Here is a 22,365-nt window from a genome sequence, read left to right as displayed (position 1 = left end):
TGCAAAAACGTCTAAAAATAAGAATTTCTTTTGGTTTATTCTTGTGTGAATTTCTCAAACATCCCTTTAAAGATTATTGGTATGGCTCATACTTACTGCAACTAAAGGTCAACTCTTGAGGGCGCTGCTTCACAACAAAAACAAAGACTTTTATTTTTGAGACCCTGGGACACGTATGACGAAGGGTTGTGCAATTACAGTACATATGACACATGAAAAATAGGCGTAAACACTTGCATTGGATCAAAAAATAGACAATTCATCACCAACAATTACAAAGCAGTTCCAATCATGTTCACAGAGGTGGTTAAACCGAATCTAATTTTTCAAACATAACTTTGAACAGCTCTTGGTCCAAGCACAGAATAGTTTTTTTTTAAGGACACAATAAATAAGCATAACATAACAAAAGTATTTGTCATGATTTAATGTTTCAACTTTCAACAAACACTGATAAGCTTTCTCACATGAATTAAAAATCGTGTACATAAAAAATGATAAAATGTCCACCACAACAAATTGAACCTCCCTGCAGTAAAATGTTCACATATGCATTCTGACCACAAACAATAATACAGTTTGCTTTAATTAAACAGGATGCATACTGTAATGTCATGAGCATCTCAATATGATTTTTAAAAGTCAGTTTTTGACTTGCAAAAACTAAAATCATTTCGGTTATTTCCCCCCCGACTGCAATAAAAAAGAAAACGGTTAAATCTTAAATTTCCATAAAAATCATTACAAGAAATTTATGCCGATCTGTACACACATGATTAATAGTTTTTGGTGTACATAGCACACATAAAATATCCATACTTGCTGACTGATATTTAATTCATTTAAGTATTGGTCTTTTCTTTTTACATTTGCAAGTTTACTTTGCACAAAAATAATTATTTTACAAACGGTACACCAATGAAACAGCACACAAAATTCCGTTCTCACATTTTCATTCTTAACCTGGGTGAAACCCAAATAAACCTTTTCATCATACAGCAGTTTCACTCTTTTTCCCCAGTTTAAATCACCCCGCCCCCTCCAAAAAAGGAATAAAAGAGGCTGTATGAAAAATAGTCAGAAACCATCTTTTGTTAAGTGAGAATCAGTATGCATGATTGTAGTAGGCCTAGGCCTACCCACTACAGGGAACTTGACGACAATTGTGGTTGTGTAACAATCACAAAATTAATGCATAAAAGGTCTATGTACTTTTTCCTAACACAAAACACAACGTCACACAGATTGAAGAAAATGATGGTAGAAAGCTTCCCTTAAAATATTACGTGCTGAGGTGCTGTAGTTTTTGAGAAATGAGTAAAACAAGTCACGAAAAATAATGTTTATCTTAGTGAGACAAAATATTTTTTAGCAAGTAAATTGTATTTCCGTGACATTGTTTTACTAATTTTTCCAAAACTACAGCACCACAGCAAGTGATTATTGAAGGGAAGCTTTCTACTATCATTATCTTTAAACAGTGTAAGTTTAATGTAAATCTGTGAACATTGTGTTTTGTGTTACAAAAGCTTGAACAATAAAATGTTGCTTAAAAATTTTCACCTCACCAAAAAAACAAGTGGGACACCAATAGAAGTGGTAAGAATTATCAGTCCTCCATGGTACATAGTGTATAGTATTATGGCTGTTTAGTGGTAAGAAAAAAAGTACTGTACTAAGCTTATTTGTGTGCGTAAGTAGATCTGTGAAATGTTGGCCCCTACCTCTACATGTAAGAAATTTGTCTGACAAAGTATGTTCCTTGAAAGAAGTTTGAACATTTCTCAAAACTCAAAAGAACTTTGAAATCTTATAATGTTAAAGGCAGTGGACACTATTGGTAATTGTCAAAGACTAGTCTTCACAATTGGTGTATCTCAACATATGCATAAAATAACAAACCTGTGAAAATTTGAGCTCAATCGGTCGTCAAAGTTGCGAGATATTAATGAATGAAAAAACACCATTGTCGCACCATGATCACACAAAGTTGTGTGCTTTCAGATGCTTGATTTCCAGACCTCAAGTTCTAAATCTGAGGTCTCGAAATCAAATTCGTGGAAAATTACTTCTTTCTCGAAAACTACGTCACTTCAGAGGGAGCTGTTCCTCACAATGTTTTATACTATCAACCTCTCCCCATTACTCGTTACCAAGTAAGGGTTTATGATAATAATTATTTTGAGTAATTACCAATAGTGTCCACTGCCTTTAATGCAATGAGTAATGACAGCATCAAATGCTTCCATGTTTTCTTTTTGCAACCTGGCTGCCCCCACACAAAATGAGTAAAATAAATGATAACTTTGAAAAATAAATATTTGTTCTTCCACTTTAAACAATCACTCTAAGTCATGAGCCATGATAATTACATTCAACGATAAAATTGATAACTTTTGGTCAAAAAGCTCACTGATTAAAAGTTACACAAAAATAATAACAATAACAAAAAGAATTGTATTGTGTGTTTCTTCCAGAAACTAGTCATATCCCTTTTAAACTCAAAATTATTTTAGCTAACTTGAATTTAAAGGAACTAAAAAATAACTGAACCTCAACAATGATTTAAATTTTGGCCAAAATTATAGCATTGAAAGTACAACAACACATTTGGATCATTCATAAAAATAATACAAGCACTTTTTGGTAAAACCTACCTAAAAATAGTTAATGAATACTGCTTTAAGATTTTTTTTTTTAATAGATATTCTTAAGAGTTGTCCTAAAATAAAATCCACAAGGATTTAAAACCTTTTTATGTTTCGGACAGAAGAACGACTATGTTTTCCCTTTTTGTATGATAGTAGATTTGATTTCAAGTCTAAGATCAGAGTTATTTCTTTGCGTCAGCCACGCAAAACCCATTAGCTATTTAGGAGGCTAAAGACCATAATCACATACTTTGAACCAAGTCTAACATAATAGATGTTTTAGTACTTATAAAGCGTAATCTGTTTAAAGGCAGTGGACACTATTGGTAATTGTCAAATACTAGCCTTCACAGTTGGTGTATCTCAACATATGCATAACATAATAAACCTGTGAAAATTTGGGCTCAATCGGTCATCAAAGTTGTGAGATAATAACGACAGAAGAAAACACCCTTGTCACACGAAGTTGTGTGCGTTAAGAATGTTGATTTCGAGACCTCAAGTTCTAAACTTGAGGTCTCGAAATCAAATTCGTGGAAAATTACTTCTTTCTCCAAAACTATGGCACTTCAGAGGGAGCTGTTTCTCACAATGTTTTATACCACCAACCTCTCCCCATTACTTGTCACCAAGAAAGGTTTTATGCTAGTAATTATTTTGAGTAATTACCAATAGTGTCCACTGCCTTTAAAATAATACCTCTTGGACTGTTTTTTGATAATGATAAAGCTGCACATAAAAATCACACATAGCATGACCAAAACATTATATATTATACTCTTTATATGCCTTTTTTACAACAAAAGAAAGAATTGACAAATAATTTCTCAAAAATATAATATGCAAAATCATGTAATACGTTTTAGATGTACAACATTTGCAAAATACAAGCGAAAATACAGGGTGAGCCTAGGTTCACGGAGAGTCAAAGTAATCCACCCAAAAAAAAGTTTTTGGTTAAACAAAATTTCAAAGATATTTTAAATGGTTTGTATTTTCTTTCAGCCTGAAATTAAATGTTTTCGTTGTTGCATTGTGTGGTTTGATACTTTACCTTGCAAACTCTACTTCAAGCAATTTGTTTAAATTTTTCTTATTAATTTATGATAACTCCTATAAATGGATGTAGTTGCATCATGTAAGGTAGCATTGGTAGTGAATTAACATCATAATTAAAATTACTCCAAGATGATCCTCAAGAGAAATATTATAACGATATCAAGTCCTTGAATGTTCGCCACAAATGTAGACCGCACCAAGGTCACCAAAGTCAATAGGTTGGCGTGTAAAGATGCGGCGACTACCATTCAAACTACTGTATGTCACACACAGACACTAACTCCCAAACTCGTGCAACAAACATTACTGTGCGAATGGCATCAGGTGAATTGGGTTAAAAGAAACCATTTTGTTCTTTACAAACTATGACCGCCATTTTGTATGGATGACCTTTAGTATCACCAAATGTAAAACTGGTTTGGCACAAATGACATTTTGTACTTATAAATTGTTTATGAAGATTATGTGTGATTTGTTTTGGGTAGCATAATTGATGTATCAGTGATATGGGTGACTGGATAGCATTTGTGTTAAATGATCTCAACTATCGTGCTAGTGGAAAATAAATGTTAATTGAACTGAATTGAAACTTTGTTATATTTTGCAGAGAAGGCCACCTGTACTGTTGCCAGACAAAATTGGAAAACTTGCGTCTGTGACATCCTAAAAAGGTCTTTCTAAAGACCTTGTTGAACCTCATCATAATCCGTCGTATGTTGGTGTGGGGGGAACCGGTTTACGTCCTGCTATCAGCTTGTTGGATTTGTTGAGATTAAGAGCTCTGCTCTGTTTCCTGGTAGGTTCGTCCCTGGATTGGATTAAGATTAATGGATTTAAGGATTGGATTAAGAAAAGAGCACCTGATAAGGAGTGCAGATTGATTAAATAAAGAATTTGGTTTTTATTCAAGTCACCAGACACACAAGGCCTGAAGGCCACTGCAAGGTGTGGGCTACTATCTATTTTTTCCAGGGGCCCTTTCCACCTACTCTTGGGCATAAACAGGGTTACCCACTTTACAGTCCATACGGATGTAGGCTTGGGTATCAATTCATCAGAAGCCTGGCTGGTAGAGCAGAAAGCAAACTGGTAAAAAAATCTACACTTTAGAGTCTATTCTCTGACTTAAACTATTTCCCCCAAGGCCATTGATTACGTAACATTTCCAATGAATTGGATTTCTCAATTATAAGTGTGGATTTGTAAGAGCAGAGGGCACCATACTGATTTTACAGAAGAAAATCTAAGACTGGGGAGAGATTTATTCAAACAAAGTGCGGCAGGATAAACCATATACTCACATGAAGAACGGCAGAATACCAAGGAGTACTTCTTTACATGGGTTGTCAGCAAGTTCAGCTGTGTTGCTTACACAGAAATTGAGGACACAACGAATGTAATGCTGTAGTTTTTTCCTTCGTCCTTCAACAAATTTGGAATCCTGGTTGTGCCAAGAGAAAGAAAAGAGAATTAGAACTAAATATTGATGGCAAGTTCCCATCCATCATAAAAATTAAAAAAATTCATGATAACAAAAATCATAAATTATAAGTGAAATTGGGAATGACATTAGATTTCTCTGGAGTACAGTTATTATTGTTATCATTTTATATTTTTCAGAGAGTGAAAACCAAGGGACCCGAAGAAGCGCCTAGCACTGTGACACGTAGCCCTAAGAACAGCTTTGTAGAGAAGATGTAAAAAATGTAAGTTTTAGATGTGGGACGAAAACCCCAAATTGGGAAAACGAAAGCAATCAGGTAGGGATTGAAATCACAATCCACATACAAGGCTCCAATCCAGGAATTACACCAAGGTCATCAGAGGTGATAGGCAGGGAAAAGACCATTCAGCCAACCTGTCTCGAGATAAGTGACTTTGTTTCTCAGTAGGAAGAAACTATAAATAAATAGTAAACTTGCGGGTACAACCATGTGTTAATCTCTTTTGTGGGAGTGTTGGCTCTGAAAAGAGCCGTTGTTTTTCAGGTTTCATGAGGTTTGTTTAGGGTGGATATCATTTTTTTTTACCAACTTTGTTCTGGGGTTGGTTTACCTTATTTCCAACAGCTTTCTTTGGAGGGAACTCAAAGGTGTTGATAATTGCATTGGTCTTTCTCATCTTATGATGAAGTTCTCTAAACTCTGTATACCTCCTGTAGACATTCCACTCTTCATCTCGGATACGGACGTAGATCTAAGAGAAACAGACAGGGGTTTAGTGTATATATTGATTCAATGTATGGGGGGATGGGTTGGGTGACGGACCCTTGAAGTGATGACGTCAGATGGTTGGGCTTATCAATAACAAAAATGTGAATTTCTAACGGACCATTTCAAGGGAGGGTCACAAAGGCAATGTAGGTTTGATTTTTCATGAAGGCAATGAAGACAATCACCTCGGTGCCCCCAGTCATTGCCTTGGTGCAACTTTGAGTTTTTCCTGTAGAGTGTAAAATTGCACCGAGAAGCTGAATTGTGAAGGGCCCGACTACAACATGGTCGAACCACAAGCATTTAATGGTACATTTTGATCCGGTCGGACGACCCATATAGTCCTCGCAGCACAGCCAGAGAGTGGAAGTGTTTGATTTGTCAGGGAGGGCATGGAGGAAAGTACTCATAAGCCTTTTTGAGGTATGGCGGGCGTAATACGCTCGTCACACGCAGCGACTGATGCCACGCTAACCATGAACGTTGGTGGTCAATAGGTTTACCTGTAAACGCCGTATCGCCTAAATAAATGCGCACTTCACTGAATAACACGCGTTCTATTTCTATGGTCACTAGCACAAATTTACCCAAACTTCATAGTGTTGTAGAATTGTGTCCGCCATATCTCAAAGAGGCTTATGGCACAGAAGAGAACCACTGTACCTCTACTCACACATGGCCCTAGTGGGGATTTGAACCAGGGTAACTGCGGTGAGAGGCGAGCGCTTTGCCACAAAGTTCCCTAATAGTGGTAAACTTTAAGAAAGGTAAAATGTCTAGCCTGTTTGATGTAATCTAGCCTTTTTAATGTAATCTAGCCTGTTTGACGTGTTCAAGCCTGTTTGACGTGTTCTAGCCTGGTTGATGTTATCTTGCCCGTTTGAATCTAGCCCGTTGGACATAACATAGCCCGTTTGACGTAACATAGCTTGTTTGACGTAACAAAGCCTGTTTGACGTAACATAGCCTGTTTGACGTAACATAGCCTGTTTGACGTAACATAGCCTGTTTGACGTAACATAGCCTGTTTGACGTAACCTAGCCTGTTTGACGTAACCTAGCCTGTTTGACATAACATAGCCAGTTTGACGTACCTGGTAGACATGGTAAGCATCTCCGCCTTTGCCTCTAAGGAAAGCAGAAGGGATCCAGATGTTCACTAAGGCTCTTTGGTTCGATTGCATCGAGTCTCTGTGAAATAAAATTAATGAAGACACAGGATTAAAACGTACGTTCATATTTGGTGCTTGAAAAAAAAAAAAAAAAAAAAAATGAATCTGAATCTGAATTAGAATTACATGGTCGGTAAAGAACCCTAATGGAAACATCACACCAACTTTTTTAAAGAAGGCAATAAGGAAATTGCAGTTATAGAAGTGGGAGGAAAACCCCAAAGAGGGGGTTAACACACGTAGCCAGTCCGGGCATCAAACCCGGGTTCACAGAGGTGGAAGGCAGAAGAAGAAAAAACACTGAGCCAATCAGTCTTTTATATCACAAACTTTTTCCCAGGGTAAAAGAAATCGGAAAATCACAATATCATGTCTGAAAATACCAGTCTACTCATCTCAAAGTGGAACAGTCAAAAATAAAAAAAGGGCTTTTAAAATCTGTTATGCTTCATATAAAGGTGAAAGCATTTCTGAAGTAAGAGCTTTTCTCCTATTTTAACTTACGTGTCTGTAAGTTCTGCTCCAGGAATACTGTTTTCATCATGGGGTAGCTGTGAAGGGTATAATCAAACACAAATTACAACCTATAATGATCTTCATTGTCATCACGGAGTAAACTTTTTTGTGGAATTCGGGAGACAGAGTAGATTTTCGGAAATGCGCAGACTTCTCAGTTCTTAAAATAAGTAGTAGGGAAGTCTCCCAAATTCTGAACAATCTACTCTGCGGTAGTAGTATAGAAATCAAGACAAGTTCTCAAATGAACATAATCTACCCAGCAAGAAGATACACACATGGTGTTGTCGCAAACTAATTATACATTTTTTATATTTCAACATTTTTACTGTTTGCGAGCATTTGAATTACACTTTTGGGGATCAAATAAAGAGAAATTTAATTGAACTTAATTGAATTAATAATAATAATAATAACCTGTTTTTATATAGCGCTTTTCACACCCGGAGGGCGTCCCAAAGCGCTTCACATTATTACCCCTGCTCACTGGGCCTTAAATCACTCCTTAAACCATCTCAGCTCCCTGGTGGGGAGTATACAGCCTTGTGCAACATTAATATGCGCTACTCGGCTAAATCAATCACAAGAACCATCTCCGCCCTCGCAGGTACACATTTACCCCTGGGTGATGAGAAGCAATTATAGTTAAGTGTCTTGCTCAGGGACACAAGTTTCACGACCGGGATTCGAACCCACACTCTGCTGAACAGAAGCACCAGAGCTTGAGTTCGGTGTTCTTATCCACTCGGCCACGACACCCTGAATTGAAATGACGATGACAAGAGCAAGCTAGTCGAAACGTTGAGACCAATTCAAGAACTGACTTTGCGTTAGTGCAGTTAATTACAATCCTATAATCTAAAGTGTTACCGCAAACCAAATATTGATACCTCACAATGCAATGCCTCAAATCCTATATGAATTAAGTTGAAATGAAAAGAGTTGAATACTCACAGGTCCTCTTAGATCAACCAGCTCATCCCGTAGCCTCTTGATGATGTTATCTCGTTGTTTAAGTTGTCTGCTCAGGTAGTCGTTGAACTCCATCAGCTCACCGTGCATCTCCGCTACTTGGATCAACTTGCGCTCATATTCAGCCTCTTGGTCACTTCAAGAAAAAGTAAAAAGGATCAAAATCTCCCACTTTTAAATATCAACTTAGGCAATTAGTAATACGAAGACTTAACTAACCTGTTGGTACCGTATTTGCTTTAATAGAATTTTGTTTGTTTGTTTTTTAAACTAAAAACATGGTTCCTTTTATTTCAAGGGGTGGAGTTTTAAATTGAGTTGTTGTTTGGCATCATGGAAAATCATTGGCTGCATAACTGTAATTGTTTTATTCGGAAGTAGAGGGAAGGTATTCATTTGTTAATCACTCTTAAAATTAATTGCAATAAAAACTTTTGGTTAAAGGCCTACACCAGCTTTTGCAGTAATGCAGTTATGTAATAAGATATAAGTTTGTATGTGCGATATCTCAAAAAAGTGACACCTTTTGAAAATAAATTTGTCCTAGGTTAGTTTTATTGTTTACATCTACACTTATAATCTGATTAAAACAATCAAACTGTTCCAAAAACCAAAGGTATACTTCAAGGCACAGCTACTGACCTATGGAGTGAGCCAGGTTTGGGGTCAGGAATCGCAGGCTGTTGCTCTTCAACACGTATACCTGGAAGACCTGAAACAAAAAGATGCAACAGATCTTGAACTTAAGGGCCATGTACAGGGATGTCACACAGGGAAATGGACCCTTTTCATGAAATATTGCACAAAGCGCGAGCGCACTAAAATTTTGGTTGGCAAAAATGAGGTAATGGGTGCGTAACGCAGACACGATTGTGCGTCTGCTTAGTGCACAACTCTATATCGTTTGCCAACCAACAGGGTCTGTACGCTACAGGAATGTAATTAGCATGTTTCATGAAAATGGTCCATTTTATACTAGCAAACAGTTCCAGGCATTCTCGATGAAGAAAATCCACTTTTGAATGGTCGCATATTTATTTGTGGACCGTAAGACATTGTTCGAAATAAAAAAAATGACTCATGTGCTACCGAAGTACTCCAGTAGCATGCACTGCAGTTGGTTGCCTGTTAAAAGTTGCCTCATGTGACAAGGACCTAAAAGTCCCAAGGCCTCAGAAGTCATTCTCAAGATTTAGTTTAATTTGGAAGGATATGGAAGAGTGTTTTTACACCACCAACTCTTACCAGAGCAAAAAATCAATGCTGACGAAGCAGAAACATCTGCTAAGCAATTTTCTGCTAAGCAAGTTGAAGCAAGAAATGGTATTTTGACTGGTAACCATATCTCGATTTTTAACTGTTTTGCTCTTACCTACTTTTTTGTAACTGAAGCAGATATTTGTTTATTAGGACCCATATCCCTCAGTCTTTCTGAGTCCTTTATTGGAAGTGGAAGTTTCAAGGCCGAGTGGTTAAGAGCACAGAATTCAAAGTCTGGTGTTTCTGATCAGCAGAGTGTGGGTTCGAATCCCCAGACGTGACACTTGTGTCCTTAAGCAAGACACTTAACCATTGCTTCGTCCTTCGGTTCGGACGTAAAGCCGTTGGTCCCATGTGTTATGCACTAATCGAAAAGAGAAGGGGTTCGGCAGCAAATTGCGCCTCAGCACCTTGTAAAGCATTACATGGTGCTATCATAACTAGGTCTCATAATTTAAATGTAGTCCCATATCTCGCAGGAAATACTGTATGTTACTGCGCCAGGAGCATCACTGGGTGACGGACATGTGCGCTATAAAAGAAGCCACAATTATTATTAATATTTATTATTATGAAGATAAAGAGGATGTAGAAGGATGTTTGGAGGGTAAGGGTTCCAGTAAAATGGAATTTGTATGGATTTTACCTTCGATTGCTTGTGGGCCATCCCTCCTTAACATCTGAACAGCTCCAACGTACTTCTTCAGTTGGTGTTTTAAGACGTCATTCTCTCTGTAGAAATCATGAAGAATTTGTTTTCTTTAATTCACATAAAAACTTAAATGTATTGTGCATTTAACAGGGTAACCCCTGAACTAATGTATTCACAGTTATCTTTTAGAAACTGTGTCAGCAGCATTATAGACCAAAGGAGATTTTTATTATTTATGTGTGATTTTCTTCACCAGGCCGACATAAAACGTCAGAATTCAGATAAAAGTCAGACAAATCCAAAAGTTTCATTGGCAGATGGAGGATTACCTCCCGCAGCACTATAGAACAAAGAGCAGTGTTTCTTTATTTTATTATGTGATTTTCTTCACCAGGCGCATAAAAAGTCTGAATTCTGATAAAAGTCAGACAAATCCAGAGAGTTTTCATGTAGCTGGAGGATTACCTTAAGAGAGCACCAATCTGTGCTTGAAGCTTCTCCTCCGTCTCTTGACTACTAATCAGGAGCTCCTCGAGTTGACCTTTGACATTGCCGGAGTGTTCCATCTCACTGTCTAGAAGACTCCTTAGAGACCTGAGAGTCAACGGAACGAAAAAGGGATTCTTGTTTATTGAACGGAAAACATACTTAAAGGGTGATACCTCACCATGCAATGCCTCAAATCCCATAAGATAATTCTTACCCTTCAAATTTCTGCTAATAATATCAGAAATGGATAGCTCACCTGTTTTGCTCTTGCAGGTCGTCGTTACGGTTCATCATAGCAAGCACTGCTTGTTTGAGTTCATCTGTTTACACATAAAATAGAAACAAAATTTCAGTCAAAATTTCAAAAAAAACGTTTTAAAAAAAAATCCATTTTGATCAAGGATGCATTCCACTCAGGCAAACAATGCAAGTGTTTGCCAACTTACAAAGATTTTTTTCAAAGGGGAGTGCGTTGGATACAAAAGGCTTCTGCAATGTTTGTGAAATTTGGCAAATTGGTGTATAGAGGAGGTGGTAGCATCTGTTTAACACCTTGGAAAAAAATCAGTGACATGTCCATAAAACCAAGACAATAAGTCTGACCGAAACCTTACCTTAAATACATAAATTTATTTCCAGTAAATTTTTTCAATTCCTTATGTTAAACGTAAGGAGTATTGAAAATAGTTTTCATTCTAAAGAGCTGACAACAAACCAAGAGGAAATTTACCGCTTGACATGGTATGGTAAGAAGCAAGTGTATCTTCCGGAGTCCCTGGCTGCATTGTATTCTCTAAGCTGTCCTTCAGGCTCTTCTGAGCAAGGAGTAATCCTAGAGCGGCATTCTCAGTCTCTGCACCGAAGGCCAACATACTGGAATCGGTAGACTGCGTATCTAGATTCAAACAAAATCAGACATCAACTTAGACCTGCCTAGACGGAGTTTGTTGAATCAAAATATTATTAAACATATGTAATTCAATCATCAAAATAGATGAATTAGAAACTTGGGAATACTTTTTTCCTGATGTAAAGTAAAATTCACTGATATGAAATATTCTCTGGGAAGTGGCTGTTACTGCACACGATGACATTTCTTTCATTTTATTTGGGGCTAAACACAGAAAACTGACTAGAGCAAGATTTGAGCCAATGACCTCTGGATTAAAGTGCCGGCGCTCTACCAACTGAGCTATCTAGCCCTATGTTGGTGGTCTCCTTCCAGCCTCAGTTTAGTTGCATTGATTCTAACGAGGGTTTACCAAGATAAAACTGTCGTATTTATGTTTGGAAACCTACCTTGCTGCGAAGCTGAGTCATCATTTACTGGATACATAGCAACCTCGTCATCTGCACTTCCGATGGTGTGAAAACTCGCTTGGGCTGTCAACTTTCTCGACAACGCACCCTCCTCTTGAACTTCAAAAACCTTTGGGGGCGAATCCCTGACTTCTACATCGTAACTGCTCGATTCAGAGACCGATTTGGAAGATCTTTCCTGTTGGCGGAGTTTGTCAGCAACACTTTCTGCGTCAACTGTGTTCTTTACCATTTGCTCATATTGCGCTATCATTGATGCGTCGTGAGGCGTGGGCGGAGGTGTGGCAGGAATCGACGTGGCAAGTACCTGAGATGAGTCACGCCTGTAAACATTGTTCAGTTGCTCTGGAATGGTAGTTGCACTGGTTGGCATAACTGTATGATTGTGTACTGGTGCATTCTGGCTTGAACCTGTTTCGACCGGAACCGACTGGTTTAGGTTGGTAATGTCTTTCCAGTTTTGGTTTGTTTCAATGATATATGGGAGTTCTCTGTCCCCTCGTCCGTCCTGACTCGGGTAAACTGGTAACCTCTTCTCTGGGAGATTTTGTACAGCCTCAGTGGTACTCTGTGAGTTATGAAATGATGAGATTCCTGATTGGTCAGTTCTTTGCTGATCTGGTCTTTGACCTGCAGTGACCTGTGACCACACTGAGTTACTTGAGTGTGATGTTGACTGATCCGAATTTGGATTCAAGTCCTGAGTTTTCTTGATAATAGAGGGCAGAGTTGCTTCGTTCGTGTGCGTGTCAGAGTTTCCTGATGAGTTTTTACGAGATCTTCCATGTAGACGAGAAGGCGGTGAGCCGCAAACAATAGTACTCCCCGAGTCATCATCGTTAAAGGAAACGATCGAGATTGCGCTTTTCTTCTTCTTCTTTTTCTTCTCTTTTTTATCTTTAACTCCTCCTAATTAAAAGTTCAAAAGACAAAACACTCCTGATAATTTATTCCAATTAAGTGCTTTCGTAAGTACAAAAAGTTGTTGTATGAGTCAAGGTGCACAAATACAAAAATTCTGGTAAGAGAAAATAAATCCCGAGCATTTTATGAGAACATTTGTTGTTTATACCTGGTTCAGTTCTGGTTTCATTTGACAACGATAATCTAAAATTAAAAGAGATTGTTATGAAAGGCAGAATATAATGATTTGCACAAATATTCCTTAAAATTGTTCCTTAAAAACTTTTGAAACTACCACAATCCGCCATTTTGATAAACCAAATTGTTGACTGCACGCCGTTTTCATTACCTGAGCTTGCTGTTCCAATAACATACACAGGTTCCAGGTCTGTATCTCGCATACTATTAGAATGAACTACTTCAGGTGTCTGAATAAAGGAACTCAGCGATGGCACCTAGTTGTAAAAAAAACAAAAGCAACAGATAATAAGAATTTGAAACTTTGCATGGTGACGTTACAACTAAGTGAGGTTTCTGGAGACACCATTTAAAAACTCTCTCTACGAGGTGTGGTTGTTCTTTATAAAACAGGTGGTTTAAAAAGTGACTGTTTTTGCATGCAATTACATTTTTGTCATCTCTAAAGTACAAGTAGTGCTTACCTGGTAATAAATTCACTCTATTGACCCCTTGCACGCGCGTCACACGCGGCAACTGATGCCACGCTCACCATGTGGTGAACAATAGGTTTACGTGTAAACGTCGCATCGCCTAAAATGCGCACTTCTCTGAATAACACACGTTGACATTGACCACCAAAATGGCGCATCCAAGATTATTCTGATGATGACGTCAGGTGAAATGGGTCAATTGGATAAACATGTGCTCTAGTGGTCATACAAAAATCCAACTTTACTAGTTTAAATAAGAAAGGATTCTTCTGGTAAAAGAGCGCTCTACTGGTTAAGAGGTCAACTTTTAAAGTACATGGTAAACCACAGTGGTTATAAAACACCATACTAGCTTAAATTAGAAAAGATTCTACTGGGTTAATGTTTACTTTTTAACTGGTCAAAAAGTAAACCACTAAAGTAAACCACAGTGGTTAAAAAATGACCCTACTATATGTAGAAAAGGTTCTGATCGGTTTAATGAGTGTATTATGTTTGCAGTAACACCATGGGTATGTATCTACTTTGCTGTGAAGGTTTGTTTTATGAGAACTTGTCTTGGTGTGTACTCTACTGTCGCAGAGTAGATTTCAAGTTTGGGAAACTACTTAAAGTCTGAAGAGAACTTTCCTGGGCCCAATTTCATAAAGCTGTTTAGCAGGAAATTCTGCTCGACAAGTCTTTGATAAGCACATTTGCAACAATCTGGGGCAGCAGTTGCAACAATGTAAACTTTATGGAATTCTGGCTGGTACCCAAGACTTTTATGTGCTAAGCACATTTTTGTGTGCTTAAAGGCTTTATGAAATTATGCCCTGTTTATTAGCTACCACCCGAGGTACTAAAGATCTTCTTACCTGTTTGATTCCGTTGAGTTCTTCCTTGTCGATATTGATGGCAAAGAGGATGGAGCCGAGCCCCCTGGCCATTGTAGGGATCATGCTAGATCGCTCCTCATCAAGAATAAACGCCCACGGATCATAATACTGCCTGGAAAATCAAAAAGAAGAAGAAGCGTGAACATGTTTCCCTTTTCAGCATGATTAAAGGCACTGGACACCTTTGGTAGTTGTCAAAGACCAGGGGTGGATTTGACAAAGAGTTAAGACTAGTCTTAAATTATCTTGAGTTAGGACGAGTTACTCGTCCTAACTTAATTTTATCTTTGTGAAATTGACCCCAGTGCCTTTAATAGAAGGTTAGTGAAAAACACATTGTAGAATAATAATAATAATAATAATTTGGGGGGCTAATCGTCCTTACTCGCAGCTAGAGCTGAATTGCGAAAGACGCGGCTACAACGTGTTCGAGAAGCAGGCATGCAAGGGCGCATTCAGCTGCCAGCCATATCAACCCATTATGACCACGGAGCACAGCCAAGATCTAAAGTGTTTGATTTTTTGCCTGAGGGAGGAAAACCAGATAGTCTGGAAAACCCCTGTGGCCCAGCAGAGAACCAACGCACAACTCAACTCAACTCACATTATGGCCACGACCGGGAGTCGAACCGGGGTCACCTTGGTGAGAGGCGAGCGCTTTACGCACAAGCCAACCGTGCCACCCGAATGTTGACAAGAATGTTGACAAGTGTACTAAATGTTTTTTCTATTCCAATACCATTACTAATTGTAACTAATTATAATACATGAAATTTGGGGTTGATCAAAGAAAAATTTACCAAAGCAGGTTGAACCAATGACCTTCGGTTTAAGATGCCAGCACTGTACCAACTGAGCTAGCTGGCCCTATGTTGGCATCCACCCTACTCTAGTCAGTCTTCTTTGTTCAACCCCAAATTATTAAAATATTAATCCAGTCAGTTTCTCTTGTGGTTTATAATTTAAGAACTACAGGCCCAATACAAAAACAACACCTCCTTTTTAGATAGTACAGTGTGAGTAATGTTTTCATCTTTTGTTCCTATAAAATTAAAATAATAACTTACAAACGTACTGAAACAAGGGATGAGACTATGGAATGGAAAGTGAAAATAGAATATAAATTTTAAAGGCAGTGGACACTATTGGTAATTACTCAAAATAATTATTAGCATAAAACCTTTCTTGGTGACGAGTAATGGGGAGAGGTTGATGGTATAAATCATTGTTAGAAACGGCTCCCTCTGAAGTGCCATAGTTTTTGAGAAAGAAGTAATTTTCCACGAATTTGATTTTGAGACCTCAGGTTTAGAACTTGAAGTCTCGAAGTCAACCATCTAAACGCATACAACTTCATGTGACAAGGGTGTTTTTTCTTTCATTCATATATCGCAACTTCGATGACCGATTGAGCTCAATTTTTCACAGGTTTGTTATTTCATGCATATGTTGAGATACACCAACTGTGAAGACTAGTCTTTGACAATTACTAATAGTGTCCAACGCTTTAATGTGAAAAAGGCTATTCACATCCTCTAAATGCTTTCTTTTGCAGATAGTTGAAGTCTTGCAATTAAAACATTATTATTGTTGGGAGTTTGATTCTTATTAGGAAGGGTAAAACTAAAACTGATATGTGGTACAGTTTACGGCTGCTGCTGTTAGTATTCTTGTTAAAGCCATTATACACTTTCCGTAAACAATATTGTCCAAGTCCCACACTTCGTGTATCACAACTTATATTTAAAATAACAGACCTGTGAAAATTTAGGTTCAATCGGTCATCGGAGTCGGGAGAAAATAACGGGAAAACCCTTTCTTGTTTACGCGCGTTTCGCCGTGTCATGACATGTGTTTAAAATAAATCCGTAATTCTCGCTACCGAGAATTTATATTGTTTTAATGTTTTCTCAAAAAAGTAAAGCATTTCATGGAACAATATTTCAAGAGAAGTCTTTCACCATTACCTTCTGTAAACCCTGTAAATTATTTGTAAATCTGTGAACTTTATTATTTTTTTTTTGTACCGAAAGTGTATAATGGCTTTAAAGAATGTTTGCAGATAGCTGGCATGACTGGGGGGCAAGCATCTCTTATCAGTCTTATATAACTTTGTATATTTATCAATAACAAATGTCAACAAACACCTTGATCCAGTTTGTTAAAAATGGTTAACACGCCACATCAGACATGATTTCCATTATCATCTTTTGTCCTTGGACGGATTTACATACTATTGTACAATCACTTCAATAGTAGCAAAGAGCTGTGTAGTTAGCTGAGAAAAACTAAATTGTCTTTACGTTTTGAAGGAGATTAAGGGGTCCCAAAAACGAGTATCGATTTTCTGCGCTAGCTGTGTAAGTAAACAGTGCCTAAAACAAGGAGTATGTACATGCACAACCGAATTGCCCTGCTTACCCGTGAAATAAGCTTGATGTAAGCGCAGAATTGACTGCTTCCGTAAGTGCCAAATCTTTGCTTACGGTAAGCAGAGCCATAAAAATGGGCCCATGGCCTGAGTGCATTGATTTTAGCATTTGGCCACTAGGCTTTTTAGTCCTGTGATTTAGGCATGGGACCTAAAGACTCACTGGAAAACCGGCCAGAGTCCACAGCTAAAGCCAACTGGCCCGAGTGTTATGTCTAGGTATGGCTGAAACCAAAACTGCTAAAACCAAATGGCTAAATACAAAATGGCTGAAACCGAAATGGCTGAAACCAAAACTGCTAAAACTAAATGGCTGAAACCAAAATGGCTAAATACAAAATGGCTGAAACCAAAATGGCTAAATACAAAATGGTTGAAACCAAAATGGCTAAATACAAAATGGCTGAAACCAAAATGGCTGAAACCAAATTGGCTGGAACCAAAATGGCTAAAACCAAAATGGTTGAAACCGAATTGCACTTACTTTAACATCCCTGGCATGCCTAGCACAGTATGTAGATACCTCTCCAATGAGTGTTCATTTAAGGTGCTTCGTAGCCACGCCCTTGCCCTCCCTGCATCTGTTGTGATATGCTTCAGCGACACGTAGCGTTGGAGTTCATGTTTGGTGAGGTTCTCACGGACGACTGGCCAAAATGCTGATGCGAAAATGTGATGATTGCAAAGAATGATTATTGTGATGAAATTTTTACAGTTCATAATAACTTGTCATTGACATGCTTTATTGATCGTGCATGGTTGTGTACCATTTGATTCAATGGTAAAACTATGTGAAGCTACAGTCAAGTGTGAGGAATGGACTTTTGGTTGGTTTCATTTATAGCACCAAATCAAAGGTATTTCAATAAATGGCGAGGATTCAAACAGAGATTATGAAATCACACAACAAATTTTAAGATTTTTGTTTGTGAAACCGACAAAGTGGTAAAGCCTTTCTTTTTTGCTTTCAAATTTAACATGAAGTTGATTTATTTTAAAATGGTCAAATAACATCAATAACTGTGTGTCCCCTGCCCCCCCCCTTTGAAAAACTGTTTTTTAAACTAAAGAAGTTAATTTGAAATGTTCACTTTGCTTCCAATTACCTTGCTCCACCTCTGTTTTTATAAGTGGTATACTGGGCACGCTTAGTCCAGCCATCTGCCTGCAAGACGGGAAGAAAACTAGCTTCATATAAACATGTCTGGAAATCTACCAGTCAATCCACAAATTGGAAAACCTCCTGCTAAAAGGAACAGCTGATTGAAGTCAACACTCCGTAGGCTTGACCTCTGTGACCTTACAATGGCCTCCTATGACCTCCAGTGTCTACATAATATATCGAGTTACAAGCTGAAACTACCCCACCCCCACCATCACTCAAACACATGAAAGATCACTGTAAACACCGCACAGGCTGTGCACATCTCATGACTGAATTTGTTTGTACAGTCTCACCAAACAAAAAAATGAAGGCAGTTTTGGTTGTTTTAGAATAATTAAAAAAGCATCATACATTACAAGATTATTGTTCAGTTTTGAATAATGGCAAATGAACATACTGCTTATTTGGTTGACGTGTCAAACAAAAATCAGCAATTAGGGCCAAATGGGGTAGAATGTTGGAAAGAAAAAAAAGTTCATCATCAGTGAACATATCTTGGATACTAAAACAAATCATAATATTGTTGATTCCCCATCCAAAATTTCATAATACAAATCCTGTCATGGCATAATCACTCCTTCAAAGCAATACAATATGGGATATTGTCAGAGGCCAGTAGCCACACTTTATGCTTGCCAAAATAAAAGGGGCTACATCAAATAAATAAAAACTGAGAAAGTTTTAAAGCGACATCAGTTTTTGGTTGTATTAATTTCTATAAACAACATTAGCATTTTAGGCAAAGATATTTCAAAGGAAAGTTGCCCACCATGTATTTAATACCCATGTAAATTATTTGTAAAACTATCAAATTTTTAACGCTCCAAAGCTGTGCTTGTGAAATACCATTTCATAAGTTGTATTTAAACAAGCTTGTTACTCAGAACAAAAAAAAAAAACTTTCAGTGTTTACCCCATTTTTTTGCAAAAATATTTTCTGTAAAGAATTTACAGAAGATAATTTAAAAATTCCCATTTTTTCTTCTTTGAATTGAGAACATGCAGGTGAAAATATCTTTCAACAAATAGGCCTACAAATCTTGTCGGTATGAATGTTCCTAAATGCGACATTTTGAAACTGTTGAATATCCAGGAAATGAGGGTCATAACATCCCGGCACAACATCCCATTTCCCGTGCTTGCAAGGTACATGTTCATGTAAATGTAACAGTACACTGAACATACAGAGCAAAACAAACAAAGAGAAAGTTACCAATGCTCTAAGCTGAGCCCGGAGGCCTGATTCAATATTATAAAACCAAATTTCTATAGAAAATTATTAGTGAATAGGATTGCATGGATTCAACATACCCTTCTTTATAAAATGTGTATGGAGGAGATTTGAAGGATTTGGGTACCTTTTCAAAATGTCCATAGATTTACATTAAACTTTGAAGATAATGATAGTGGAAAGCTTCCCTTCATTATTACTTACTGAGGTGCTGTAGTGTTTGAGAAATGAGCAAAACAATGTCATGAAAATACGTTTGTAAATGATTAAAATAATTTTCGTCTCATGAGACAACAAATTATTTTCATGACATTGTTTTACTCATTTCCCCAAAATTACAGCACCTCAGCACGTAATATTTTCAGGGAAGCTTTCTACTATCATTATCTTCAAACTGTGTAAGTTTAGTGTAAATCTGTGGACATTGTGTTTTTTGTCCTACAAAAAGCACATAGACCCTTTAAGCAGCTCTATGAAATTGAACCCTAGTTTTAAGACTAATTCTAAACCCTTACTTGAGTGCATTTAGCGGATTACTTGTAGACCGTTTCAAACCGTGAACCAGAACGGCCTCTAACTGAGCGCACAGACAAGACACACGGCTGTCACTATCTGTAGCTAGCTCCGTACGTCCACCAAACCGGACCTGGCACTGCTTGACCGCGTCTAGAAGACGGTCAAGAAGATGTTGTCGTTCCTGTGCTAGATGCTCCATGCTACCTTAAGAATCTGTCAGAAAAAATTAAGAAACTGTAAACATTTGTTCTTTTGTGAACCATTAATGATTCTTTTGTTCATTTAAAGGCACTGGACACTAATTTGATAATAACTCAAAATAACCTTACTTGGGAACAGGTAATTGAGAGCTGTTGGTTCTATAAAACATTGAGAGAAACGGCTCCCTCTGAAGTAACATAGTTTTTGAGAAAGAAGTATTTTTCCCACGAATTTGATTTCAAAACCTCAGAATTAGAATTTTTTGAGGTCTCTAAATCAAGCATCTGAAAGGACACACCTTAGTGTGACGAGGGTGTTTTTTCTTTCATTCTCGCAACTTCAACGACCAATTGAGCTCAAATTTTCACCGTTTTTTAATTTTATGAATATGTTGAGATACACCAAGTGAGAAGACTGGTCTTTGAAAATTAGGCCTACCTGGAACTTTACTACTGATCGCTGAACTACAACTAACCCAAGGTCTACTTCCACAATGACGGTGGTAGGGTACGGTACGGATTTGTTACAAGAAGACACTTCCTTCCTGCAGTAGCTAGTTCAATGACTTGTTTACGAGTTTCAAAAGCATTTTATTGTGTGTGCTCATTGTTGGTACCGTATAGAGGCCAAGGACGAAACAAAAAATGGACACAAAGGAAATCCATAGGGGAATTCTAAAGACTGAGGTGCTCCACAAGGAATTGTTTGTACCGTACAATTGACCCCTTGCACGCGCGTCACACACAGCGACTGGTGCCACGCTCACCCTGTTGGTGGGCAAGTTAGGTTTACGTGTATTAACGCCGCGTCGCCTAAAATGCGCACTTCAGTGCATAACGCACAGCATACTCTATGCATAGAGTTATATATGAAAACGCACAGTGAAATTGCCCACCAGTATGGCGCATTCAAGATTTTTCTGATGATGACGCCAGGTGAAATGGGTCAATAGGAAACTTTGGTAAAGTGCAGGGACAGGGACAGGGTAAAGAATACAACAATGTTCCATCTGGCTGGAACTCTCTATAACTTAATCTTAGGTCTTTGTTGTACCACAAAGAAGTTCAAATATCTTCTCAATCAAAACTTATCTTACGTCACCAATTTTGAAGGACTAATTTTGTTGTCTATTTTCTTTTCTTTTGTTTAATGTTTTTGAACAATTATAGAATACAGGGCCACTCCAGGGTTAGGTTTAGGGTAAGGGTTAGGGTTAGGGTTAGGCCATAAGTATTAGGGTTAGGTTTTTTTTTTCAAGAAAGATGAAGAAAAAAAAGTCAAATAATTGACAAATTCGTACAAAAAAAACACATTGAAAACACAGCTTAATAAAACACATGGATAACTTTCCGTTTGGCGCCACCACTTTTTCACTCATTTTTACAAAAAGGGATTTATCATTGAGGTAAATAAGAATTAAGATACTATATTATTTCATATCGGATGAAAAAGTGGTGGCGCCATACGGAAACTTTTCCTACAGCTGGTACACTGTCTAACATTTTAATATAACAGTACACTAAACAAATAAACATAAATATTAAACAGTTACTTCAGTAGCTAGGTATGCTGTTACAAATTATTATTGAACCATGGTCATGGAGCAATAAACTGTTGAACTGACTGTTCAGGCAGTGACAATGTTGTGCATGCATGACTTCACAAATTTAAAAGCGCAGACAACCAACAAACCATTGCATCATCTACAATTCCAATGGCAGAATCCCAATTTAATTGAATCATTGGGCTATTATATCAGAAACAAACCAGCACACTTACCAAAACATGAGAAGAAGCAGGCCACCGATTGAACATCCAACCTCAGTTAACACGCGAGGCCGAGGGAGTTCCTCGAAAGACAAAAATGACATCGCCTACTTTTTTGTAGTCTGATGTTTTTTCACGTAGTCAGCACCTCTTTATATTCGTATTGTGCGCTTATGACACTAGGAACAAGACTGGGAAAAATGTGCAAAACAAGGTGTCACACTCAAGCTAGGTCCGAATTGGGAATACAGTCCCATTTGGAGATAGTTAGCGGCTTCAATACGTACGGGGGTAGTCC

At 37.8% G+C, this 22,365-nt stretch overlaps 1 protein-coding gene across 1 annotated transcript; it reads right to left on the bottom strand.

Moving 5' to 3' along the window:
• Nucleotides 1-3,274: 3,274 nt before the first annotated feature.
• Nucleotides 3,275-22,178, bottom strand: LOC117292947 (sorting nexin-29-like). The gene is made up of 18 exons (XM_033775128.1): nt 22,080-22,178; nt 20,099-20,312; nt 18,294-18,352; nt 17,672-17,846; nt 14,736-14,868; nt 13,557-13,662; nt 12,284-13,213; nt 11,715-11,879; nt 11,241-11,304; nt 10,961-11,089; nt 10,490-10,575; nt 9,226-9,295; nt 8,566-8,719; nt 7,600-7,646; nt 7,018-7,114; nt 5,766-5,906; nt 5,012-5,151; nt 3,275-4,518 (listed from the first exon to the last, which is right to left on the bottom strand). Exons 2-18 carry the CDS (start codon nt 20,296-20,298, stop codon nt 4,410-4,412), a joined length of 2,805 nt encoding a protein of 934 aa, XP_033631019.1. The 5' UTR covers nt 20,299-20,312; nt 22,080-22,178; the 3' UTR covers nt 3,275-4,409.
• Between the last annotated feature and the right edge of the window lie 187 nt (nt 22,179-22,365).

The sequence above is a fragment of the Asterias rubens genome, chromosome 7, assembly GCF_902459465.1.
Source record: "Asterias rubens chromosome 7, eAstRub1.3, whole genome shotgun sequence".
Taxonomy (NCBI): Eukaryota; Metazoa; Echinodermata; class Asteroidea; order Forcipulatida; family Asteriidae; genus Asterias; species Asterias rubens.
Note: the sequence above shows the minus strand (reverse complement) of the source record. Positions and strands in the feature narration are given on the sequence as shown.

Excerpts from the sequence above, each read along its gene's own strand:
- LOC117292947 (XM_033775128.1), bottom strand. The coding sequence starts at position 20,298 with ATGGAGCATCTAGCACAGGAACGACAACATCTTCTTGACCGTCTTCTA. Across the intron at positions 5,907-7,017 it reads ATGCTTACCATGTCTACCAG|ATCTACGTCCGTATCCGAGA; the intron begins GTACGTCAAACT and ends TGTTTCTCTTAG. Across the intron at positions 5,152-5,765 it reads AGAAAGCTGTTGGAAATAAG|GATTCCAAATTTGTTGAAGG; the intron begins GTAAACCAACCC and ends TGGCACAACCAG.